This window comes from Phoenix dactylifera, chromosome 12 (genome assembly GCF_051530095.1).
Source record: "Phoenix dactylifera cultivar Ajwa chromosome 12, Ajwa_hap1_PhDact_Kaust_v1.1, whole genome shotgun sequence".
Lineage (NCBI taxonomy): Eukaryota > Viridiplantae > Streptophyta > Magnoliopsida > Arecales > Arecaceae > Phoenix > Phoenix dactylifera.
In genome coordinates, this window is record NC_143201.1 from 12,783,250 (window position 1) to 12,810,546 (window position 27,297).

The following is a 27,297-nucleotide window of genomic DNA, read 5'->3' on the forward strand; positions in this document are numbered from 1 at the left end:
TTCTTCGAGTAAGAAATTGGGCTAAAATGCTCCAGTAAAAAAAGAAAGTATGATCCATTAAATACTCCATGCAGTACACCAATCCTATTACATTTTATGCCAGCAATTATCACTGATAATGTGCTTCATCTTGACCTGTTACTGTTGCTTTTGGAAGGTCTTGCAGTACCGGTAATTGGCGGATGTTTTTCCTCAGAACTGCATAATATAGGGCTTTTATCATACTTTATACCTTGGAACATTCTACTTTCTCTTGGACTGTCTTATGGAAATCTGTATGCTAGAAATTAGATCAGCAACACAAGCGTGCTGAAAATATACTCCAGAACATTTGGGTTGTATCAGTAATGAGAGGATTAGCTGATGAGCTCTGAAAGGGTACTCCATGCACCTGTCATCACTTCTGGTCCCAGCTTTACTAATAAAACATTGATACATCAAAAGCTTCATTTGTCTCTACTGTGAATTCATTAAATGTTGCTTAACAGGTTATGCAACCATATCCTGATTTCCCTGGACCATCAGTATATTTGATGCACATGAAAAATAGTTGTTCATCAGCACTCTAAAGTGCTACACTTTCAGCTTCACCATATAAATCTGTGCTAAAGAAAGTAACCATGTCATAATTCAATAAAGAATAACTCCTGCATCTTGATTGAAGCTTCTTAACTTATGCTGTACTAAACAGAATAAAAAGGTACACAAGCTAAATGTGGCCTACTTCCTCTTTCCTTGTGGTCTGCCAGTATTTTATTTATGCTTTATACATTGCATCCCCTAACAAATTGCTTACAATCACATGACATGCTTGTGTCAAGAATTTTGCCACATCTTACCAAGATGATATACCTGCAAGTACTGTCATCCTATAATGCTTTTACGCATTTGCAAAATGGATCTTTAATTGCTTAAGGTAAGGAATGCACAGTAAGTTGTTTCAAAGTAGTGAAGTAAGGTTTGTATCTTTGAGCCAATCCAAACATGCCAAGGGTGCCACCAGTATGGAGCATCACCACTTTGGCATCCTTCTCAAGTTCTTCAAGTGGATGAAGAATAGCCTGCTCCCAAGCAGCCAAGGTATAGACAGGATCCACAAGTATGCCAGTTTGCTGTGCAATTTGTCGGCATACCTCAATTTCCCCTTTCAAAACCTTTCCAAATCTGGAGACATGCAGAGCATTTAGTCAAGATTGGGAAGACTAGAAAGAGACAGAATTATGATCCTCATTGTTGCCTCCTAAATATGACTAACAGATTATTTGACTGAATATATAACGAATTTCATCAAACAATGTTTGTGAAGGTTCCAATGATACTGAATTAGCTGAATAGTAACCTATATAAAGAAAGTGCCATCAAAGTAAGAATCAAATATTAGACCCTTTATCAGCATACTCAAAATCATGGGACCAGGAAGCATTAATCTTAATGTAGTGAAAGCCTAAACAAATCAACTTGTCGGTTATATATTAACCCAATTATTATCACAATTAATCTACTATCTATATGCTTCATTTTTCTCACCAGTCTTGTAAGCGAAAAACTTAACAAAAATGTTAAAGATTGATTATAGATTAATTACATATTCATGAGTTTTCTGGAAAAAATAAACAGAATCTTGAGCAAGTCTACAAAATAGTATCCATGTAGGCAAGGTATACGGTCTCAGTATCGAGCCTCCTACTGGCGTCACACTTTCACTATGTTAGTACAGTACGATATAGGGCCGGTTCGGCGTACCGACACACACTACGCCCCTCGTACCATGTACCAATACCGAACCGGTACAATATGGTATAGCTTGCCTCATCCGATTCAGTACAGTACGGCGAGCCTTGCATGTAGGAATGTGTCTCCATATGCATGCTTGTATTGTGTGTGTCGAAGAATGAGAGAGAGAGAGAGAGAGAGAGAGGAAGATAGAGAGAGAGAGAAGAAGGTCAAAGCCTCAACACAATCAGCGTTCTATACATATTGTGTCGTCTTAAATAAAATCCAAATCTCTAATATGATCTTTATCAAATAAAATGCCCAAAAATGGAAAACATGTATCTTTTGGAGATTTTTAGCTTCCTTAGGTGGTCATGAATAAACTGTTTAAATACCAAGATACAACATTTGGAATTTATTTATGGCTTAGGAAGCACTCAACAACAATGAATTTTGGTTTCTAAGTGAGCTTCGATATTAAGACCATGATAAATGATGTGGCTTCTTAATGTGCCCTATCTTTCACTTCTTTTAACCTAGAACAACTGCTATTGTTGTTGCATAACCGTATGACCTATAGATAACAAACCTCAAATTATTTGAATTATTTCAGGAACTTTAGATGTTCAAGATATAACCAATGGAATATATTCTAAATTATAATGATACATCATGTAACTTGCCCTATTAAGATTGAGGCTTCAATCCTCTTGGTAGAATTTAACTTAAAATATGTGTGTCCATATGAATGGAACACTATAAAAATGCTTAAATATTTTAGTCGTAGTGTCATATAAAAACTTTCGCATCTTATGCCATATGACCAAGGTTTATTGTGCTGGAACCAGAGCCCGGACCGGTTGCCCAACGGCACAGGTCGGTATGCCCATGTACCATTCCATGTCGTTCAATAAAGGAGGCGGGAAAGAGGGAGAACGGGAGAGAGGAAAAGAGAGAAAGAGAGAAGGGGGAGAGAGAGGGAGAGAGAAAGAGGATGGTGGTGGCCAATGAAGGGCCGGCGGAAGTCGGCAAGTGCGTGGAGGGCTGCAGAGGAGGGCCTCCATGTGCTCGCCGACCTTCGCTCTTCCTTCCTCTCCCTCTCCCGCTCGCTCTCTCTTTTCCTCTCTTTCCTTCTCCTTCTCCCCCTCGGCGCGCTCGCCAGTCTCTGCTCTTCCTTCCTCTCCCCTTCCCTCTCCCTCCCTCCTCCGCTTACTCTCTCTTTTCCTCTTTCCTTCTTCTCCCCCTCCGCGCACTTGCGGGCCTCCGCTCTTCCTCTCCATCTCCCTACCCCGCTCGCTCTCTCTCTTCCTCTCTTTCCTTCTCCTTCTCCCCCTCCGTTGGATGCTTGTCGTTTCAGTTGCTGGAACCGTCCTAGTCCGCTATCAGTACGGCTCGGTGCTATCCGAACCGCTCAGTTCAGGATGGTTCCGCCGACCTTACATATAACTAAAATGAACCCTTTCCTAAATGTCTCCTTTGCTCTTGATCCCTAGCTTTTCTCTAAAGTTCAAGAAAATTAAATCTTAAAACATATATTACAGACTCCAAATCAATCACTCAAAATCCTCATGCCTCATGTTCCTACTCCCAACTAATGCAGTGAAAGCCCAAAAAAATGACTTGGCAGGCACAAAAAAAAACAATTATCACTACAATTAATAAACTCACCTAGATGCAGTATTTTCCTTGCCCATCTCCCAAATCAAATGTCATAGGAAAAAAATTAAGGATCAAGTATATTTACTAGAGCAAATCTACAAACCCACCAAGTATTACCCATGTGTTTGAGAGAGTGAAGATATAGTACAGTGATTAAAATCTTTAATCCTACACTGCTGTCTACATAATGTGCCATCTAACTTGATGGTTTCCATATCAAAATGCAAATATGGACAGAGTTTATAGCTTAGAATCGACCATTCACATTGTATATTTGGTTTGCATGTGCTTAAAAATGTTGATCATGATCAACAGTGTGGATTCTTAGTACCTATTCCCCAGAAGTTCACTTTCTTAACCAGGCACAGAAGCTTATGTTCGTTCTAAAACTGTACAACCTATAGGTATGAGATCTTCAACACATTTGATTGTCTTTAGGAATTTTAATTTCTATATTTAAATGATGCATCAAGAAAACTGCATGAAAGAATTGAGGTCTCAATCCTCTCAATTTAAATATTTGTGTGTGCATAACACTGCATAAAAGCTTAATTTTATGTCATGTGAAACTTATGCCCAAAATACACCAATAATTAAAATATCCCAGTCCTATACATCTCTTTTCATCTTGGTCCTTAGCTTTTCCTGGACACTAGATTCAATGAATCAAATTTATCTATTATGCGCCATAATCCTTGGTACAAGAAGAATTATCTTCATGTGGAACAAGTGAATCATCAATACTTCTCAATGTGCTAGGATTTCCTACAGCAAATTCAAATGAATAAAATTGTTTGCATATTGAACATAAAAAGGAAATGTAACTTAAAAAATGAAAATTACACATATTTTCTAGTACACACCACCAACCTTGAAGACAAATCAAAGCTTGAACTTTGTCCAAGCAAACTTCAATAAGGTTTACTTACTTTACATTCAATGCTAATATAAAATAAAGTAATCTCATGTTCCACAGTGCTAATTGCATGTTGTGCACCACTACATTTCCAGTAAAGTTGTACTTATACTCATGAGCATTAACATTTAAGGCCATGTCCTCTAAAATTGCATGTATCATGGGGCCTTTTTAATATAATCCACTAATGCATGTATTTTATATAAGAAATTAAATAAACTAAAATTAAATGAAGGCTTATTTTCACTATACATGGGTTCAAGTCTCTCAATATTACTCAAGAATGAATTCAGAGCTGTTGTAAGATCAGGGATCCGATCCTACAAAAAAATTGATGAAGGAGGAGCATCTTGGAACATATAAGATTACAAATAAGCAAAAGTCTACTTATTTGATTTTTTGGATTATTTTCATCTTGATTAGCAATTTGTTATTGGATCTTAAAACATGACAAAACAAAATAAAAATAAACAAGAACCAACAAATGCAAAAACTATTGAATAAGAAATATCATATATTGTGTGGGCTTTAGTTGTCAATATTTTGAAAATCGGGTGTATCAAGTTACTTAGTAAATGCTAAATAAATAGTTGGAACTCAGCCAGTGTTTTCATCCACTTAATAGGCACACATTCTTGACAGAACAGATCAAAGAGGTTCTTTCATTCCAATTTTAGGACTGGAGCTGTGACACCCATGGAAAAATAAAGAGCATACTGTATGTTGCAAACTTTAATAACTCCTTGAAACTCAAGAGTGTGGAAAATAGTTAAGGTGGAGTTACATATGTCTACTACATATAGAACTGATGCAGCTTAAAATTAGTTACAGTTTAAAGATGGATGAAGTCTTAAATATACAATATAATTTAGTTATTTTCTTTTCATATTTAATAACAATTATAGCTTTCAAGGGTCCTAACATGAAACCTGCATAAGGTTTCAGCTATACATAGTACAATTTTTTAATGCATACATATCAGATGATGTCAACAAGCCAATGAACTTCAATGGTGTCACACAAACATACACATGATTCTTAAATCATTTAAGAACTTTGGTTGCTAACAGTATGATATGAAAACCAGAGCATTAACTGTTGGAGACATAATCCACCATGCTCTTAATCTTGTCCACATATGGTACAAAAAGTCATTGATCTATTATGACATCTTCATCTCATCTCTCTTAAAAGTCCTCTCTCCATCACCTACAATTATTTGCATTCCATTGAACGGCTTGCAAGCTATCTTGTCTTTGGTATTGTACTAACTATATGATCCAAAGCATCATTTGAAGTACCAGATTATATTGCCCCTTATGGGGCATATTATTCTGTACCAGTAGGGTAGTGAGACTCCCTATGCCCCTTGAACAGAGTGTTGGTGTCAAGTTATGTGTCATACTGACATTCAATATCAGGCATACTAGTCGGTTACCTATATAGGGTCCAATACCAAGAGTGCAAAGTGCAAACATTGGAGCACCCTACTCCAATAAACATCTCTACATTTGTAAAATCATATATACTTCTTGCTGCAATTCATATGACATGAAAAATAGTAGGATAGGACAGTGCAAACTCGATAATCTATCTTGCTTTCACCCTTGTTCCCAGGTAGTAGTGGAGACAAAAACCTACTAGATTCTCATCTCTCTTAAATGTCATGTTGCATATCTACATAATTATGTGCAAATCTAAGATCACCGATGGATACAAAACTTATGCAATAAGTGAAGTCTACGGCACAAAGCATCACTAACAAGAAACTAACTACAAGAATTGGTTTATCTGATGTTTAGGACTATCAAACCCTATGAATATCGTTATATGATGTTAAAGTAGGTACTATAATCCTTACAAATCAAAATAGACATCAAATTAATGAAAGACTAAACCATAAACAGGTAATCAAGTAAATATAATTAAATATCCAAGTTAAACAACTTATGTTCTTAATAAGTAAATAATTTCATGTTCAATATTAATTGAAAAAATTCTCACCAACATAACGCTAGATATGTTAGTAATAAATTCATAGGTAATCAAGAATGTAATATAGTACTATATCAGAGAAACTAATTTTCCCATCTATAATAATTCATCAACAAGAACATGCAAATAATAGTCATAGAATATTGAAATCACCTAACAAAACAAATGGATCAATACAAATATTTTCTCATTCATGGATTATTCTACTCTACGACATTGGTTAAAATTAAATAAAAAATCTGAGAATTTATTAGCATAAAATGCCTTTTAGAGGGAGAAAAAACAAAGTCTACATTGTCTTAAATGAAGTATTTGGTTCTAAGGGAGGTCTAGCTAGGCTAAACATTAAAACCAAGGTTCACAGTCCCGACGCTAGACTATGTACCGGTAGGAGATTTTAGTATGGCACGGTAACAATATTGTACCATACCATAGCAAATTGTACCAGTACACCAGAAAATATATTTTTATGCTGTTTTTGCTTTCAAGGTCTTTAAGCTTCATTTATATGGTTTTGAGTGGAAAATAGTGTACAATGTATAATATAATATAATTCATCTATTAAATATTTATAAATTTATTTATTTATTTATATATATATATATATATAAATATAATATATTTTAATTTTTTATATACATGCCTAAAGAATGGTGTGCCTATATAATACATGTTAAACTAACTAAATATGTTAAACTAATTAAGTATAATGTTGACAAAATTGGAAATGCAACAAACATGTATCTATTCAATTCCAATTAGAGTGTTGATGCCCCCCATACATGTCTGGATCATGAAAGATACTAATTTTGGAATCTGACATTTACTTTAATTTTATCTATTAATTTCTTATCTAACAATATTTTTAATAAAATAAAAAAGTTACACCATTGCGTTGATCTAGGTAAGATCTATGATACATCTCCAAATCTTGCCAACATACAAAACTTTGCATTAACATATTTTTCAGTTCCTGCCCATTTATGGGATGTAATAGAAAAAGAAAAAGGAAAAGAGAAATACCTAGATTAGACCTCTTGCTTACCCTTCCACTCTCTCCATTTATTTCTCCTCTCTTTCCCCTTCTCCTCTCTTACCATGAAACTGAGGGAGAAAAGGGTCTCGGGCTCCTTCTCACTCAACTATTAAGGCCCTGAACCGACATAGGTCCCTCACTAGGTCAACCCCTTGCAAATAAATGATTCCAGGTGGTTTGCCTAATAAGGACGGCTTCACACCAATTCGGGCAAAATACTATACCAAGCCCATGAATCATCAAGGTTCATAAGGGTATGTTACAATACTGACTCGACAGTATAGTAGAGTATTGTATACCTTGATTAAAACTAAATATGATATTATATGCAGCAACTATTTATAGAATATTGATGTGTAAAACTGAAGCTCTATCCAAGAATACTCTATCCGAGTTCTATGACACATGAGAAACCACCTATCATGACATTACCATCTTTTACATTTTCATTGCTTAGTCCCTTTAATACACCTTTTTGAATATATTTATTCTTAGCTTAGATTTGCTTCTTCTCTACTAATTTCATTTTTTTTCATCTTGTTCATTGTTATGGCTGACTCTAGGTTCTGAATCCTTGGACTCGCAGCTACTATATATGACTGAATCCTCATGATCTATCATTTGGATAGGCTCATCTATAGCTGGTGACAAAGACAAACTTGACTATAGCTTGAATCGTCAAGCGATGACATTAATCAAACTAGATCTAGGCACACGCAATGCACATGAGAGGAAACATGATGGCTGTGATCAATCCTGTCTGATTAAAGATTTTTTCTACCACATATGTACCTTGATAAATGCATCCCCATTTTTAGCTAGTGCATTTCTATTTCTTCTTCCCTTTAGAGCACGATCTCAATTGAATGGAGTGTTTTTGTTAAAAATAGAAGAAGCTATGAAGCTACTAATGTATCAATTTTGGGGATGCAGATGCCCGCCCACAGCCATGTGTCTTGATCATAAAGGATTATTTTGTTATTATGTTAGATGATGGTTTCGTGGAAACTCAAAAAATGACTTCCAATTAAGGAAAGCCATATGATTGGCCATGAAGCTCAAGGCCCAACCTTTCCATCAAAGGTTTAAATCCCGTGGGATGGAGGTGTCCCAGTATCTCCGTAGAATGGGATGCACCACTATCTTGTCCCATCCCGGCGATCTTACTGATCAAGCATCTTGTTAGGTACCCTTTGCCTCTCTCCTCTTCTTTCCTTTATTTCATTCTTTCTCTATTTGTTTCTTTTTCTTCTTTCTTTCTTTCTTTTCTTCCTTCTTTCCTTCCTCTCTTTTTATTCTTCCCTCCTTTCTTCTTTCCTTTGCTTCTTCTTTCCCGTTTTCTTTCTTTCCTTCCTTTTTTCCTTCCCCCTTCCTTTCTTTCTTTCCTTTTTTCTTCTTTCTTTCCTTTCTCATTTTTCCTCCCTTCCTTCCTTTCCTTTTCCTAATGCTTCATTTCTTTCTTTCCTTCATTTCTTTCTTTCCTTTTCTTTTTCTCCTTCCTTTCTTTCCTTTTTCTTCTTCTTTTCTCGTCTAGATGGGTTTCAGAGCCCCACCATCGTCCTAATTCCCATTCTCTCACATGCCTGCAGTACTCATGAGTTTCCACCATGATTCTATGTAGTTGCTGTTACTGCTATCTAACATATCTGCAGATTTCTTCTCCAGGTTAGTACACTAAATATTCTCCTTTCATCAACTACATCTAGCTCCTGGTCTTAAAGAAGTAGTATTCCATCCACCTACATTCCTAGCCATATAGAAGTATAGCAAAATGTAAAGGAATCAGAGTGGTGAGAATAAACAACCAGGAGCACTGTGTTCATGTATCATTGCAGTGTTTTGAGGGGTATATGCCTATCCTGAACCATCCTGATTTGTCATTGGGAGTTAAAACTCAGACCACATAACTTCAACAATATCAAATACACTGACATCTAACACTACGATTTGGTTATATGCACCAATTCAGCTGATGAGTGGTTCCTGTGGTTCAGCACTCATTGTGATAAAACTTCTTTGATTGGAAAAAGATCAAGCTGTGGATCCCTGCCCCATTAGAAAGTCGTTACCCACATGCCTACCGCAACAGCTAGGCCTCTGTGGGGTATGATATCCATCATTAAGTGTAAGTTTCAAGACTCATTATTTAAATTTTATATAAGCAATAAAATGCATCAAGAATCCATTAGGAGATGCAAATCACAATTTCAATGACAGATATACATATGCTGCAGACTTATTTGGAACCAAAAGAACCTACATGAAAAAAGATATATACAGAATATTGTGAAGATTTAGAGATTCAGCTTACTTTCTTGGATGAGAACGTTCGACCCATTGCAGAGTACCATCACCAATTCCACCTACTGATATCTCGGAAAATTTCACAGGACCAAACCTCTTGAAATTGGATGTTAGGCATTTTTCCCTTTCCTTATACCTTTCAATGGGATCAGCAAGCATGACTGCAGTTACTTTCCATGGAAGTCTGTTAGATAAAGATTGGTATAAATTCAAGTCTGCTTTCAGCAACAAATCATTATAAAGCTTCCTACACTGCACAAGATGTTACCTTCCATGGAAATCATGTAGATAAAGTAAGATTGGTATAAATGCAAGTCTGCTTTAGCCAACAAATAGATTCTCATTGTAAAGGTTCCTGCACTGCACAAGATGGGGTACGAGTGCAGAAATGCACATGGGTATCAAGTAATTTATCTAGATAACCATAATGACTTTGGATAATCAAATTAGCAAAATTTTGACCATATTCCCACATTAGCATATAAAATGATGCCAATGATTTAGTTATCCTTCTATATCTTTTTACAAAAACGAAACATTTACAGTGCTCTTCTTAGGAGAAATCCTCTCAACTTATGTCCTGACCTCTAGTTTAAGTCAAAGAAATAGGTCAATGGAGGAAAAAGAATACATCTTAGCCCTCCCTTCCTGCCTCCCACTCCATCCCTCATCTCCTATTGCCTTCTCCCACTCCACAACTTGTTCCTCTCACCCCCTCTAGCCATGAAACAGATGCAGAATATCAGTACAGAAAAAAATGGAGCAAGGATGGGAGGTAAAGCTGGGGCATAGATACAGGAGAGCAGTGATAAGAGAGAAGAGGAAGGAGGAAGGCCATGGTGAAGGTGAAGGTCACATAGAAGGGGATTGGCAAAGGAGGTTGGCGGAAGAGGGGAATGGAGGAGAGAGGCAATCAGCAAAGAGGGGACAAATAAAGGGATTGGCAAAGGAGGGAGACAAGAGGCTTAAAGATGATATGCAACACTCGGGACATCACTAACTTTAATTTCACTTTTCATTTATGCTGTGTATAAATTGCTACCTATATGTGTGCTTTATATTGTGTTTGCTAGGGTTGTCAAGAAACGCACATCCCTAAGTTTAATTTCATTTTTATTTATACCATGTTTATATATTTCTGTGTGTGTGTTCCTCTTGTTGTGCTTATTAGAGTTTAAGAACTTGGCAAAACATGCGTTAATAATGACTGGTTCATCCTTCAAAAAAGCAATATCCTAAAAACTGCTATGGATTTTTGAATCAAACCAATTCCATCTAAAAGTAGACTTCCAAAGCTTAGAAATGAGTGAGATATGGTCATTTGAAGTTGGAACAATTGTGAATTCTTGGTTTGGCGGTCTTAAAGGGTTAGTTTTAAGAAGGCCTAAAGCTTGAATCCATGGACAAATTTGTTGGTGGAGAAAGACCCTATATGATTGGTAATTTATTGTGGTATTAAAGAGAGAGAGAAGAGTGATTCATCATTCAAAAGAGATAAAGAGGGAAATAGCGCTTTTAAGGTTTCAAGAAAAAACAACCAGTCAAAAGCGATTTTGACCTAAGAATCTACAAGAAAATCCCTCAAAAGGTTTCAAAGGTGAAGATATGCATCAGTTTAAGATTTACAAACACCTGGCCTTTAAGTTTAGTAGCATTTTACACTGGTCCTCACACACTTAGCATTTAATGTCTAGCCCTATGTAAACTTGTAATAGTGGTCTCCGCACACTTAGACTTACTCTGTGCATGCTTGCAGTTGTTTCTGTACATACTTATATCTATTTTGGATAATATTTTGCCTAAGTGCATATAAGGTCAGGCATTAAATATTAAACAACACTAAAATAATGGACTGGGAATAATTTTTTCAGTCAACAGGGACTAGACATCAAATGGCAAGCCAAACAAAGGACCTTTTGCAAATTATCACTTAAAAATTTGGGGGTTCAATCATTTGAAGTAGGAAATGAGTTGATCAAGATCTATAGACCGGTATTGAAGCTCGTATCGGCTAGCAACCGGTTCGCTATGGTACGAATCGACACCATACCAAAGCATACCAAAATAGGGAGAGGGTGGGGGGTCAGGGAGAAGGAGAGGGACGAAGAGAGAGGGGGAGGGAGGGGGAGAGAGAGGTCGAGGCCCAGTATGGTATGCTGAATCGGCCCGTACTGGCCGATTCAACCCAAATCGGACCGGATCGGTCAGGTCTCACATGAGAGTATGGTATGTTGAACCAGTCCGTACTGGCCGGTTCAGCCCGTATTGGACTAGACCGGTCCCTAACCGATCCGGTACAGTGGTGGAAAATAGTTTCGGACGGTACGAAGGGGTACTGGTGCGAACCGGACCGATTCGCACCGATACAAAGCCGAACTAGACCGAGGACTCGGTGCGAACTAGTACCAAGTTCGATCCAATGTGGCATTTAATGCACTGTAGCTGCTACAGTACAGCTGCAGTATCACTACAGTACGGCTACAGTATCATTACAGTAGCATTTAATGCCACTGTAACTCGGCTACAGTGGCATTAATGTCACTGTATCTACAATGCAGATACAATATCATTATAGTGGCATTTAATGCCACTGTAACTATGTTGTGGCTTTTTCTGTGCGCGCTCGTGTTTGCCGCAGCCAAAAAAAAATGGCGTCGTAGCCAAAACCCAGCCGAACCAGCCAAACCGGTTCGATACGGCCCGAACTAGTACCGAACCGGTCCAGATTGCCACCGGTACTAGTTCGGCGTACATTACGTGAGAGAGAGACTAAGGCCAAAGCATCCGATGATGGCTTCGCAAGGGGATAGAGGCCGAAAGAGGTGGGAGAGGAGAGAGGGGAAGCGAAGAATTTGAGAGCTTCAAAAGCTCCAAATCTGGCGACAGAGATGGATAGGAAAGAGGGGGCTGAGAGAGAGGGGGAGAGAGAGAGAGGCTCACCTAGGTTGTCTTTGTCATATATTGTTATCGTCGACGGAGACTGAGGGCTTTGAACCAGCTCGACGGGGACCAAGGGCTTCGACAGGGATAGAAGGCTACGAACAAGATCAAGGGCGTCTAACGAGGCCTTTTATAATCTGCTCCAACCGGCTGAACCATACTGGTAAGTGGTAACCAACCGATCTAGTTCGGTATACTCCAAACTGGCCGGTTCAGCACAATTTAGCTTATCCTGGTCGATACATATTGCAGGCAATATTGAATGAATTTTCTTGGACTCTTGTATTCCTTGACACACAGTTTAAGTTTTAGAATGATCTTTTATGTGTCATAGGTCAATCAATAGTAGAGTTACCTAGATACTTATCATGGATACCAAGTATGCAAGTGTCTTCAACAGGAGGCTCTCTCTCTCCTTTTCTCTCTCTCGTTCACCCTCTTTTATGCCTTCTCTACTATATCGGTACAGTCCTGACATGGCACAACACGGCCCTGTACCGACCCGTGCCGTCCGGCAACCGGTCTGGTGCCCGGTACCAACACAGTAGACTATGATAAGAACCATCCAAGTCCACATCACTCCATCAAACTTAAAATTTGGCCTAGCCTCATGAGTGAGTAGATTGAGCCTCCATTAATTCTCTAAAGATACTTAATTTAGGTATTGATTAGGTCTGGATTGTGCCAAAGTTCAATTTTAACCCGTCCTCCTTGAAGCCTTAGCTCTAGACAGTTGAAATCCTCCATGTGACCTGGAAACTCATGTTCAGCTCCTAGAATCCATGTTGGATACAATGGAAATCTCTCTTTCCCTGCTTTCATTTCTTAGGAAGGGTTTTAGTTCAACGTGCTTAGGAAGGGTTTTGTGAGAGAGCTCATCTCATCATTTACCTTCTCTCTCTCTCTCTCTCTCACTCTCTCACTCTTTCAAGCACAGGCTAGGTTTCACAGCTTACTCTATCAAGATTATAGAACTGGCACCAAGATTCATTAGAGCCACTAGGCCACTATGAGGGACAATGGGGGTAATAGGGACAATAGAGAACCTAAGAAACATTGTAGTCGACAATACAATTCTAATCTTAGCTTTCTTTAAGGTTAAACACACAAAATTGGCGAAGTTATCACCTGTTGTTGTATCAAAACTACAGTAGATCGGTTCTTCCCTAAGACTTCCTGTTGTGTGAAGGAAAAAGAGTAAGGCAAAACAACATCAATTAAAATTGCACAACCAGACACAACCCTGTAGAGCAGTACAATCCTAATTATGAAATCTCTGAAACTTGCATGCAAGCTTTGATAACCTGTAGATTTTGACTGATAAAATGAGGCAGTATGTGCAGCTAAATATTCATAGATGCCAAAAGCATTTTCCAAAAATGCTCCAGCATTTTTGACACTTCATCGTCGTACGGTTATGTGAATGTGTGTGTGTGTGTGTGTGTGTCTGGGTTGGGTTGGGGGGGGGGAGGGGTCAAAAGAGTTAAGCTAAAATTTCCCCAATATAATGGTTTTGAAATGAAGATAATGATCTAAAGCATTTCAAATACCTTAAAACCAAAAATTAAATGTTTTGGAAGGTTCTCCTCTTATGCTTTCGAATAGACAAAATGGGTAATACCAGTCATGAGAATCAAGAATCTATATCACTATGACCATCCCATCTGAAAACATGTACAGACCAAATGCAGCAGGTTCAATATATACAAATCATAAATTAGATCAAGTCATTACTCTTGATATTGAAAATTATCAATTTTGTGGCCACTTGATGCATAGATATGAAATCTGAAAATCATATACCATTTGTTTTCAGTTTTCTACATCATAACTGGTAACAGAGATTCTCATTTTAAATAGTCTATCATGTACTTTGCACTATAAGATTTCAAACAAAGGAGTTGCTCACGAAAAAGAATGCTCACTAGATTTTGAGACACACCCTAACAATATGACTCCCAAGGCTAAACCAACAGCTGTTGTTCCAGTGCCAGCATCTACAACAATTCTAATTTGCTGCTTTGTTCCAAATAAATGTGTTTGAGAAAGGTATCTCACAAGCCGGATAACACCTGAAGACAAAAATTAGAACAGATGCCAGTAATTTAAATAATATAACTTACAGATGAGTAAACTGTCACTCAAGACATAACATAAAAAGTGATTCCTTGAGAGTATGAGGAACATTCAATCGAATGTTATCCGTATCTAAGAATGGGGCTTGTGACAAATCAGAGAAGAAATAAATAATCATGTAGACAAGTATGAACTGATGGAGATTTATTTAGATAATACATCGTAATGGAATTGAGCTAGATATAGAATTAAATAATTGAGCATTATGAAACTTGCATCCAATAGACAGGAAACAAACATTATTTTAAGGATGGTTATGTTGGTTCTAATGTCGTAGCCCAGAATCCAATAGAATTCTAGCTCCTAAAAAGTTGCACATATTCAAGTGTAGGTTACATATAACTGTGTCGAAAACTTTCAGTTATGATCATCAGTGCTGATATGTACTAGGTTAACTCAAAAGGAAGTTGGAAACATAGTACTAGAACTACAAAAGCTAGGTTTCCAATCGCAGTAGATTTACACCAAGGAGGATTTGTTTTAAGCAAGACTTGTCGTCTCGGTACCAGACCCCATAACAACTATTCTATTACAGTGTCAATACACGGTATAGTACGAGATGGTGAGGCAAACCGAGTATCGATACGGTACGAGACTGCATATTGGTTCAGTACTAGTACGATAGAATACTGACCAGTATGGTACGATACCGACCGGTACAGTGAACCTTGGTTTTAAGTCCTTATGTTTTTCTTCTCATTATAAATGAGCTTATTAGGCATATTCAAAACGATATTTCTTGATGTATGTTATTTATAGATAATATAGTCTTAGTGGAAGAAACTAAGATCAAGGTTAATTGTAAGTTGGAACTATGGAAGAGTACACTAGAATCTAAGAATTTTAGACTAAGTAAGATGAAGATAGGATACATGGATGGAATGTAGTTCAAGGACAATTAGAAATAGAGATGAGGTAGAACGAAAATTGAGGATCATGAAGTTTCTAAGACTAATCATTTTTTATATTTAGGATTATTGTTTATAAGAAAGGAAAGACTAAAGAGGATGTTATCCATAGGATTAAAGTAACTTTGATAAAATGGAGAAGTACAACTGAGATATTATATAGTCATAGCATACCTGCCAAGTTGAAGAAAAAATTTTATAGGACAACCATATGACCGGCTTTATAGCAAGAAAGGCTGTAGCATCCCAAACTGCCCGATTCAAAATGCACCGAGCTATACCAGGGGCGAACCGGCACAGTCGCGTCCCTCAATTCGAGAAACCGGCAAGGGAGGAAAAGAGGGAGAAGAGAGAAAAAGAGAGAGAGGGGGGAGGAAAAAGAAGAGGGAGGAAGAGAGAGGGAGAGGGTGGCACAGAGAGAGGCAGAGGAAGGAGAAGAGAGGGCTTTTAAAGCCCCCTCTCTTCCGCATCCTTGTTTCGCCATAAATATTTCAAAATAGGGGCTGCCAACTTCACTTAAAAAAATTTCAAAAAAAAAATGAGGGCAAAGCACCCTTCTTATGGCGATGTGGAGTAAAGGGGGCTTCGAAAGCCCTCTCTCCCCTTTCTCTGCCTCTCTCTCTGTCTGTTGTCCTCTCCCTTCCTTTCTCTCTCTCTTTTCCTCTCTCTCCTTCTCCCTCTCCCTCTTTCTCGTTGTTTTCACGATACAGTACCATACCATTGTGTATTATCGGCCTACTGACATAGGTGTCGGCTTCGGTACAGCGGACCTTGCTTTATAGTATAAAATCTTGTGCAGTTAGAAAATATGGATAAGATGAATGTGGCTGAAATAAGAATGTTGCGATGGATGTGTGGTATTATAAGAAAAATAGAAAAAGAAATGAAATCATTCATAAAAAGGCACCAATTAAGGACAAGTTGAGAGAAAAATGACTTAGATAATTTGGGCATGTACAACGTAAGTCAATGGATGCACCAAGATAAAGAAGTGATTTGAAATATAGGCTTTTTGGTCTTATTTGTTCTATTTTGCTATTGAATTGCTTATTAATTAATATAGTTCATAGCTTTCAAAATGGAACTAAAAGACTCAAAATGAACTTCCAATTTTATGCTTCTCCTTAATTTCTAGCATAATTTGGTAGGTTTCTTTATGGAATAAAAGTTGAAACCTGACATATTATATCACAACCAAAGCCAATCATTATATCTTGCCGCCATCAGATTGTCATTTTCATCCACCCCAACTTGCATGAACAGCTCATAACTCTTCCATATGTAATCATTAAAAGTCAACAATATCCTATCTCCAATAAAAATTGGGACCTAATTATTAAGGAAAGTTAGTAGTTCATCGCAAGGTATCTAGTGTCAGTACAGGGGCTCATTGACTACTGATTCCCTACTAGTTTAGTATGGCATGCCCAGTTAGTCCGATACTCAAATCTTGATATCATTCCATGTTAATACATAACCTCCCCTAATCCTTCAATATTTTTTTTGGCTAAGTAAGGTGTTTATATTGATAGTAGTAGAGTATTTGTACAAGGACAGCCACAGTAATGCCTACAATAGGAATACAAGGAAGTAACTCAATAGCTTAACCCATATGCGGCCATAGGAACTCCATACAAATGCAACATACCCTCCAAGAGCACCCAAAATAATATGGGGCCATGGGAACCCCATACAAACCCAAATACACTCCATAAGTTGCGATGCACACAACATGCAAAAGCATGAGGAACTAACAATGCAAAGATTGTCAAGGACTTGATGGTGGGGAGCAGGGAAACAGGAAGCATTTAATAAAGGACCCTAGGGGCCAACCCATCCTAGGTAGTGATCCTCGGAATAAAAGCCTAAGAGGATTATGATCTTGTGGAACCCATGACCATCTCGCAGTCCACATGGCCGCTACACCCAAACTATTTGAACAAACACCTAAGAGGATTATGATCTTGTGGAATGTATGTATATATTCCATTTATAGCTTCCCCAACAAAAAAAGTTGCAATATAGAAACTACAATTGCAAACGTCCAAGCAAATAAAATTTTGTCATATGCAGCTAAGCTACAGTTTCACTTGCATGCAACTTCTACTGCAATGTATTTCTAATTGCAAGCAACTAAACAGCCCCTTGTTGCATCTTGCAAGAACCACCAGATAGACTATCAAGTTACCTAGACAACAATTGGAGATAGTCCTAAAGTTCCACCTTGCAACTCTAGATTTTCAAAATAATCATCTCATTTTGTTTTCTGCTTTCAGAGCCTCTAATATCATCCACAAAATTCAAAATGCCAAGTTTGCTAACCAAAAAAATCAATGGAAACGAAATTGTCATCCTAGGTGTTTTATGCAGCAAATTGCTGCCTTGGGATGGTAATGCTGCCTTGAGAGGCCAAGTCAGCCTAATTCTTAGTCTTTTAGAAACATTTTGATGGGTCTTAGACTTCTATACCTGGAGAAAATTAGGTTGAATCTTTGACCTTTTCCTAGTAATCAACAGAAGAAATTAGCGTTTACAAACCCAAGTAAAAAATGCATTGTATATGAAATCGAGTTCATTATTTGTTAAATAAAGAAGTGTTTAATTGCATGATTGCCGAGTAAATAGGGAGCAGAGAAGAAGATATTTTAAAAGAAATATCATGCCTAAGCGAAGCAGGTGCTCAAGCAAGATTTGTATAGAGAAGTTGACATAATGTAGCACCCCTAGGTGGAAAAGTATAGCTACCAAGATAAGGTCATATACACATGCATATACAAAACAACCAAGGGCAATCAAAAACTAAGTCAAGCATGACCATAGATAAATAAGATAACAAACAAATTTGGGTAGTTTAGCAGGTTAGATACATGGTCTCACCTAATAATGCTGCCACACTATCTGCACCTTCATTGACAATCACCACTCTTCTCGAACCCTCTTCAACCTCAGCCTGATCAAGACTACCCCTAAAATCATCCAAATGCCCAACATGTGCACCCTCCAGGTTTGAATTATAACAGTCCTTTCCAAGAATTTCATCAACCCACACAACAGAACCCCTGCTTCCTGCTACTTGACCGGCATGCTGAAGAAGCATCTCTTTCCTCTGCGCATAGACCGGCCGCGCTATGTAGGTCGTGCGACCATACATCAAAGATATCAGGTTGTAGCCAGTTGGTACCTCCGGTTGTTCCCCCCTTAGGAGAAGGTGGGACCTTATTCCCCTCTCCGCACAGCAGACAGCTGCAACAGTCCCAAATCAGCTTCCACCAGAACAATCCATCAATGAAGTTTTGGCATAGAAAAGAATGTCACAAACATAAATGAACACCAATAAAACTACCAACAGCTGCTGTATGAGCACTCTGGCATCCTCCACATGTGACCTGCGAAAGCAAAATCACTATCTTAGCCCAAGAAATTATAAATTAACAAAGAGACAGAAGAAATAGAGAGAGGGGGGGTGATTACAACGTCGGTGGCTGAGTACCGTTGGAGAATTGGGAGCAGGGCGTCGAGCTTCCTGGCCTTGTTGCCATTCACCAATGGATGCAAGAGGTCGTCGCGGACCACGTAGAAGGATGGGGTTTGTTCTCTCGCGCCAATGGCTTCAGCGCCTAGAGCTGGACGGGGTTCGTTCGAGTAGGAGAAGTGAGATGGAGTGAATCCTTGTGGCCGCTGGGATTGAGGGGGCTTCGAGAGGGATATCTTCTGGATTGGGGCGGCCGGGGAGGGTAGCATCCACTCCCTCTCGAGGAGCGACGCCGAGAGGGAGCTCATGGGAGGACGGCGACGGTGGATGTGGAGTTTTGCGGAGAGAAGCCGCGGCGCGGCGAGCCGACACAACATAAGGCCGCCTACGAAGTCGGCTCCTCCCTGATTTCCACCCGTGGGGAAAAAGAGATGCTGCTGCTGCTGCTGATTTTTTTTTTTTTAGTACAATGGCGGATTTACACCTTACTCCGCTAACAGTAATACACATTTGGATTCTGATTCTAGTCGTCTTATTTGGTACTCCGCTAACAGTAATACACATTTGGATTCTGATTCTAGTCGTCTTATTTGGATTCCACGTGAGACCATTTTAACCATCACAAATAAAATTAAACAGTATTCAGAAGTAAAATGATGAGTAAGTCTAGACTAAATTTTTGAAAATCATAACTAGAACATATAATGTTTGATTAAGATTTTTTTAAAAGAATCAAATAATTTTTTGAGATATTTAACGTAATGTCCTACTTTGTAGGGCTAGCGATCGAGCTCAAATTTTATCGTTTGAGTCTAAAATAGGCAGGTTAAACAAAAGTTTCATTTTCAGATAAAATTTTACCAGACATACTCTCCTTCCGAGAAAAATCAAGTGAAGTAATAGAAGATTATTGATGGAAAAGTCGAGATCTACCTCCTAAAGAATTTTTGCTTTTTCAAATTTATTTCTTCTAGTGATTTTTATTTTAAAAAATAAAGTTCTATTAGAACTAGAAAAACGAATCCGACTTAAATTATATAAAGGTGAACCTCATCATTATAAATAAAAGTTGTGTAGCTCATTTTTTATCATGAATAAAAGAAAATTTAACATAAACTCTACTTTCATAATTTTTTTATCTTTTTTATTTATTTATTTATTTTTAAAATTTGAGTTAGGCAAGTTGAGAAAAATCTTATTCCTTCTGATCGGATCATAGGATATCTTTGCTCAGTATTCCATTTCCATCTTGCTCAATGGGCAGGCGGAGCCAAGCTCAACCTAAAATACTATTTGATTTAGTCAGGTCTGAACTTGGCCTAGCCCGGCCTACTCAATGTGAAAAGTAGGCGTACAGGCCTACTTTTCACATTCGAGCGCACTATTTACGACTTTCGAGCGGGACCTCAAGCTGCCTCCCCCTCCTCCACGATGGGATTTTCCAATCCCCATCCTCCTTTCCATTCCAATGGCAAATGGCAACAGTCAATTGAAGGGATGGCGAAGTGGTTCGATGGGATGAAGGGGTTTGGTTTTATCATGTTGGAAGACGGTGATGAAGACCCTTTCATTCACCAATCGTCGATCAAGACGGAGGGCTACCAGATCCTCATGGGGAGCCACGGAGTTCACCATCGCCGAGGGCGACGGTGACCGCACCAAGTCGATGTCATCGGCCTTGATGGATCAAATATCCTGGGTGGCAGCTGAATGGATGGATCTGGAAGCAGGGTTGAGGCATGGGCGAGGAAGATAAGAAAATAGATAAGAAGGACATATTTTATATTTTATAATATATATTTTATATTGTATTATATTATATAAATTCTAGGTTTGGGTTGAGTCGATATAAATTTGAGCCCGGTCTGTTTAATGGGCATGCTCAAATTTCAGGACCGATCTAACCCACTGGGTTAAAATCCAAATCAAGGACAAACCCAAACTCGTCCCGCTCGGACAGGCCGTTTGGCATTTGAACAAGTCTACCCTCTAGGATTTTGGGTCGTTGCAATATACAGCCAACTATGAGAGGAAGACGTGGATTGAAATTCTATTTCATAACTATTTAAAATACTGATCATTTCATACGCCGTAGACCGTAGTACAGTTTTATTTCTTTTGCATGTTGCATTTCTTTCTCATCTGAGTATTTTACATCGAGAAGAAGATTGGTCGCAATACTTTGTGATCTAAACCGGTTCCATGGCAGAAAAAAGCTGTTTTTTTCCCACCCAACACCTTTTTTATCTTTTGAAGTTGAAATCCATCTTTTCTCTCTCACGCTCCACCCTTTCAAATGCAGCACGGTTGTAGGATTTTGAATGCCATTTTGGTATCATATCAAATTGGGGATGCGAGTGTGATGCAAGGCTTCTAAACCTGTCTCCTAATTCAGAGGATGCTAAGATCTCCAAAGAGGCTGCACACACCACTCAAGGAGTACTATAATTGGTAATGGTGGTTCTTTAACTTTGTTGTTGTGGTTTCTTTCTCTGATTCTTGGCACAAGCTATAGTAATAAATCTGATTTTCTTGGCTTATATCAGCAAATCAAGACCTTTATAATTTGTTAACATTTTGATTTTTTTTCTAATTCTACGTGAAAATACCAAACTAACGTCATAGGGAACCCCAACCGTAAATGTTAGAAGATATATATACCTCATAATTTTTTCATAATATCAAGATCATAGCAAAAACTAAAACATGTTTCTAATGGGAAAAGTGCCTATTTTGGATAATATATGGCAATTAAAAATAAGAGAAATGAATTCCTTTCAATTTTGGTTGTTTTATTAACGTGTCCTAAAACATTGAGAGATTTTTCATCATAACAAAGGATTTCTTAAAAAACAAGAGAGGAATAATAAGAAAAAAATATGTTGCTAAGACAGATTGGAGACACTCATGTGAAATCAAGTTAATAGCACAGAGAAGGTAAGGCTGGTAGGTCCTCGGTCTTTGTATTTATAGGTTAATAGAGTTTTCATGCCAGAACCTGTCTGATATGAACTTTCACCAATTTGTTTTTAACTGATATAGAAGCGTCCAATTTCATTTGGATGGTAAAAGAAAAGAAAGAGGAAGAGAGATCAATAAAAATTTAGGGAAAGAAGGGAAAAAAAATATTTTACTCTGTTATGAATCTAGTGTGCAGCCCAAGCAATTTTAGCCAACTCGTGTTGCACTTGAAATCACCCTCGGCGTAGGTGCTTCATCACGCTTTTGGGTTGCCGTATTGGTGTAGGCCTTATGTGTTGCCCTATGCTATTTATTGAAATGAGAATGTGCCGCGGATTTTCCATCCCATCTGGATGAATACTGTAATGTCTGGGCCCAATACTTTTGAAGCCCAGTTTGAGGGTATTTGGGCTAAGTATTGTGGGCCGTATTGGACCCATGGATAGCAGCCCATGGAGAGCTGCCACTTCACGCCTAAGGGCAGAAATAACAGGGCCCTAGCTGGCCAGTAGGGAGAAGGCCAGTTGTTGGCCCCTAACCATGCAAATTAGGAGCCCGCCACTTCTCATCCTCGGTTAATGGAGGACTTAGCTAGCTTGAGGAGGGGAGGCAGCTGGAGGCTCCCGGAGCAAGGGAGAAGGAGAGGATGCCACCTCTCCAAGAGGTCATATCTTAAGTTACATTATATAACCCTTAGCTTGCTAACCCACAATTTACCATACCCTCTTAACCTCTAGCCCTCTGAATTACTGCACCAAAGAAGCCGGACCTTTGGAGCTGGAGGTTAAAGGAGTGCTGAAACCCTAGGAGAGGAAGGAGGGAATGCGTGAAGGTGATATTGCTCGGCTGCAACCAACCGAAGCAAGGTAAAAGGCATTTCCCTTAAGTAGATAGGGTTCAAATGAGGTAAGAGGGGTGGACATTGATCTGTGAAGTACTTCTCCCCCCTGTTTCAACAGTGAAACAGAGAGGAGAAGACCCTGGCATAGGGAAAAGACTGTCGGACTCCACCACGGGCCGGACTCACAGGTCGCGGGCCGGCCTGAGAATGACCTAGGTCCGACCTAGGCCCAAGCCCGGTGTTCATCCGGGCCGAGCCCAACCGGACTCGGCCTGTTGGTGGACAGGGCACCGCAGCCTTAGCTGCGGCTACCCTAGGGCACAGGGGCGGCCACGGGCCGCCAGGTCTGGCCGAGCCAGCAACAGATGCGGCCACAGGGCCGCCAGCCCCAGCTGAGCCCTCACCTCTTCTCCGGTGAAAAGGTGGTGGCGCCGCTATAAAAAAGAAAAAGAAAAAGAAGAAGAAAAAAGGGGAAAAGGAAGCAGAAGAGTGGAAATAAACAAAAAAGGGGGACGGGGGGCTTACCGGACCCTTGAGGCTTCATCCTCGGACGGCTGCTTTACCTCACCATGGTCAGAGCAGGTGAGGACCTCCCGGAGGAGATCGGGCCTCGGCCCCACCTCCCGACCCTCCTTCTCTTCTCCGGCATTACTTCGGAGAAGAGGAAGGGCCGGCCTCCCGTCCGCTGCTGCTCCGAGGTGGAAGCACCACCTCGGCCGGTGGGTCGAGGGAGTCTCACCCCTCCCTCGGTTGCCAGCAAGAGGAAGGGGAGGAGCTGGAGGGCTGCGGAGGAAGAGGAAGAGGCCGGAGGAGGAGAAGACCGGGGGTTTCGGCCGAAGCGGCTAGGGTTCCGAAGAGAGAGACAGAGAGAGGGAGAGACCGGAAGAGAGAGAGGGGAGCGGGAGACGAAGAGGCGAAGCTTCTGGAAGAACCCAGAACGACCCCTTAAGCGGGTCGGCCTAACGGGTCGGATCCGAGTTCGGATCTGAAACCTGTTAGGCCCAAATAACTTAAAATAGGTTTGGTAAACCCAATAAAAATTAAATTGAACCCAATTGAATAAAATGGGTTAAATTCAAGCCCAAATGGCGTCGGATCTGAACCTAACTGAGCCTGAACGAACCCAATTAAACAAATTGGGTTAAATCCGAATCCAATGAAGCTCAATTGAGCTGGGTCCGAACCTCATTCATGTTATGTTAATCACAGCTCAACAAGCTCAATTAATTTTAAATCAGGCCTAGTTCAAGTCCAATTAAATTAACAGAAGGCCAAATTGGCTAGAAAAGGCTGGACCTAATCATAAATCAGGCCCAACCCTTTTATTAAAAGCCAATTAATCTATGTGGACCCAATTTGGTTTTAATTGAACCCCAAAGGCTTCAAATTGGGTAAATTGGATTGGGCTAAGATCCTTGGATGGGATCCAAGCAAGTCCATAGTAAGATGAATTAAATTGTATAATAAATAAATAGAGCATAATGTGACTCTTATGATGTGATTTTAGGTGACTAAGGATCTGTCACCTGGACTTAAGAAATTTGGAATAACGAATTACTGTAAGCAACTTGCCTTAATCTTTTATGGATCATGTTACTTTATGTTATGTCTTCTTACATGAAATACCAAGTATAAGTTATTTGTCCTCATCTAGTTGGATCATGTATGCAAGTAGCCAATTTTTTAATCTTAATATGGATCATGTGAGCATCATGATTATTAAGATTTTCTAAGTATTATTCATATACATACTTCATATGTGACATATTATGAAAAGTAAGTAACATGCCTGATCTCATAATTTATGGTTATGCATGCATCATGTTTATGCTGATTTTAAAGTATCATGCATGCATGTTGATATAGTAATTACATCTAGCTATGTGTACTACTTGCAAGAGGTACTATGGGCTCTTGATGCTACGGGCTGAATACAACTGAGCCGGCCTTGCTAGTGGCCGAGAATGACTGAGTGATGCAAATAATGGCATGACTACAAAGGAACCCGTTCAAGTTCTAACTGAGCCGGTTACAAGAGCATGAGCTAAAGTGTTCAAGGAGGCATTAAACGGGCTGGTTAAAGAAGTTTGGGCTCAAAGCAAATTTGTGGAGGTCCATTGAAGGTGATGAACATGTTCCACAAAGCTGGAATTCCATAATTCAAGTTGTGGAATAATCCGAAAGAAATCCTCAAAGATTGCAGCACAATTGGCGTGTTATAGGGGCTTAGTTTCTGTCCTTGGTTGCTTTCCCATTTTGACTCATCAAGGAGAATAAGTGGCTGCAATTTCAAGCAATCTTTTCAAGACAGCTCATTTACTTGCCTTATTTGATATTTTAGGTTTATAATTTCGGTTTTGTAAGAAGAAAGAAATCAGAAAATTTCTTGTTTTCTTTTTAGTTGTTTAGGCAAAATTAAGGCAGCCTATTTTGGGGTTTTCTTTTTTTTCGTAGCTGCAAATTCGTGGACCTTTTGTATTTAAAAAAGCCTTTGGCTTATTCGAGGGGGCAGATCATATTTTTCAGAAAATTGGTGAGTTTTTATTCTCTTTGGTTCTTTGAAGGACTATTCGAACTTATCGGAATTTTCCGTGGCGTTCATCATCAACTTATCAAGCAGATTTCCACTATCATTTGTGGCGTCTTCCTTATACCAAGGTTCTTGTTTCGCATTAAACAACGGGTTGAGGTCAAATATACCAAGGTTCTTGTTTTTGTTGAAGCAACGGGTCGAGGTCTCCCAACCAAACCTGATCGTGGGCGTTCTTGGGTTTCCCTATTGTTTGACGGGTCTCGTTATTCTTGACGGGGTTCGCATCACTGAGCCAGCCCCACCAGTGGCTGATAAAAAATTGAGCTGGCCCCGCCAGTTACCGTTAATGAATTTGCAATAGCATCCGAGAGTATGAAGTACGACATGCCGGGGGCACGATTTTTACAATATATATATTTTTATGAAAATTCTTGTTGATATAAAACATGGATTTGTTTACTCAGTATAAATATTTTATCAAGATGAATTGTTAGATAGTGCACATGTCAGCTTCTCAAACCCTATTTAAACATGTTTAGCATTATAATTGATCCGATAAGATTATGCAAGATTACCTACTGAGCCGTGTAGCTTATACCTATTCATTTATATTTTCTTTCAGATCCTCACCAGTGATCGCCGTCAGAGGCACTTTTCTTTTGCAACAGGGCTTCTTTATTTTTGGGGTGAAACAAATATACTTTTATGTATATAAACTGTGTAGAAGCTCTGTATTTTGTATCAACCAGCAGGTTGTACTGCACATATTTTAATATATGAAAGTTTGACTGCTTTTGGCTACCTGTTACCCATGTATGCGGTAGTCGGCAATAGCACGACCGTGTCACGAATCCGGATTCGGGACGTGACAAATACCAGGGAAAATTGGATTCTAGAAAGCTTGGTTAGAGTGCATAAAATGGTATTGAGTCTTCAACGATAATAAAATTGATGTGTATAGCCATGCCACTAGCGTTGGATCAATCAGAAAGATAATAATAAGAATAGAAGAGAGGATAGAAAGTAGCATGGGTGCAGATGCCTTAATATTTAAGAACTTTTGCTATCGTTACATCATTGTTCAAAAGTGGATAGCTGGTGTAGCGTCGGGCTACAGTAAGTGCGTGGTGCTAGGCTATCACAGATATGTAGCATTTGGCTATGGTAGAGATCTAAGTTATATCTACTCTTAGGATAAAATCTAAGATAGAGTAAACTAAAATAAAAGATTTATTTGATTGATTGTCAAAGGTTCTTTTTTTCAACATTATAATCAAATATTTATAAGTGACTCATTTTAATTGGTAACATAAATGCCACCACTCATATTGGAAGCATGTCTTCACTATTCTATGTCATCTAGTCTACTACTATCAAATATGATAAGTAGTTTTATCCCACCTCTTACATCTTGGGTAGTAGAAAGTTGCATTACTCACTATAAACACTTGTCCTTATTGTCGTGTGCCATATTGATCACTATTCCCATATATGGTAGGTAGTTTGACCGCTCCTCCCATATTTGGATAATTGTAACCACTGGCCAACCACCATTCTTGAATTCTACTTCACTAAGGCTTCGTTCTAGGCTGAAAATGCTCGTTCCCTTAGGTATACACGATATTCACTCAACTTGCACTTTTGGCATTTCAACCTATACCTCCCTTGGTGTATCAGCCTTTTGAAATGGCGGCCTGTCTGGATATGATGTAAACAAATGCCCTCACATCCTATCAATCGATGGTTAAGAGGATGATAGGACATGCCTGATATTACAGCCATCGGCCTAATCTTGGACTTAGATATAATTCAACTTGGCCGATTTGAAGACCATGGAGGATTTGATAGAGAAGATTCAAACTTGAGTAGCAGGTAGAAACCAT

General features: G+C 39.0%; 1 protein-coding gene across 5 annotated transcripts; it reads right to left on the reverse strand.

Moving 5' to 3' along the window:
• Positions 1–629: 629 nt before the first annotated feature.
• LOC103697385 (Pyridoxal-5'-phosphate-dependent enzyme family protein) lies at positions 630–19,521 on the reverse strand. 5 transcript variants are annotated; one of them, XM_088708466.2, is made up of 6 exons: positions 19,079–19,521; positions 18,951–18,993; positions 18,485–18,850; positions 14,506–14,635; positions 9,631–9,807; positions 630–1,164 (listed from the first exon to the last, which is right to left on the reverse strand). In XM_088708466.2, exons 1-6 carry the CDS (start codon positions 19,454–19,456, stop codon positions 912–914), a joined length of 1,347 nt encoding a protein of 448 aa, XP_088564592.2. In that variant the 5' UTR covers positions 19,457–19,521; the 3' UTR covers positions 630–911. The 5 variants fall into 5 exon arrangements, with proteins under 5 accessions (XP_088564592.2, XP_088564591.2, XP_088564595.2 ...); XM_088708465.2 differs by having other exon boundaries at positions 18,939–18,993; positions 19,079–19,520; XM_088708469.2 differs by having other exon boundaries at positions 18,955–18,993; positions 19,098–19,519.
• Positions 19,522–27,297: the final 7,776 nt, after the last annotated feature.

What these genes read in the sequence shown, in the direction of transcription:
- LOC103697385 (XM_088708465.2), bottom strand. Translation starts at nt 19,456, where the DNA reads ATGTTGTGTCGGCTCGCCGCGCCGCGGCTTCTCTCCGCAAAACTCCAC. An exon ending in AGCTGTTGGTAGTTTTATTG is followed by an intron (nt 18,851 to 18,938) that starts GTGTTCATTTAT and finishes GGACTGTTGCAG; the next exon opens with CTGTCTGCTGTGCGGAGAGG. An exon ending in TTGGGAGTCATATTGTTAGG is followed by an intron (nt 9,808 to 14,505) that starts GTGTGTCTCAAA and finishes TTTATCTAACAG; the next exon opens with ACTTCCATGGAAAGTAACTG.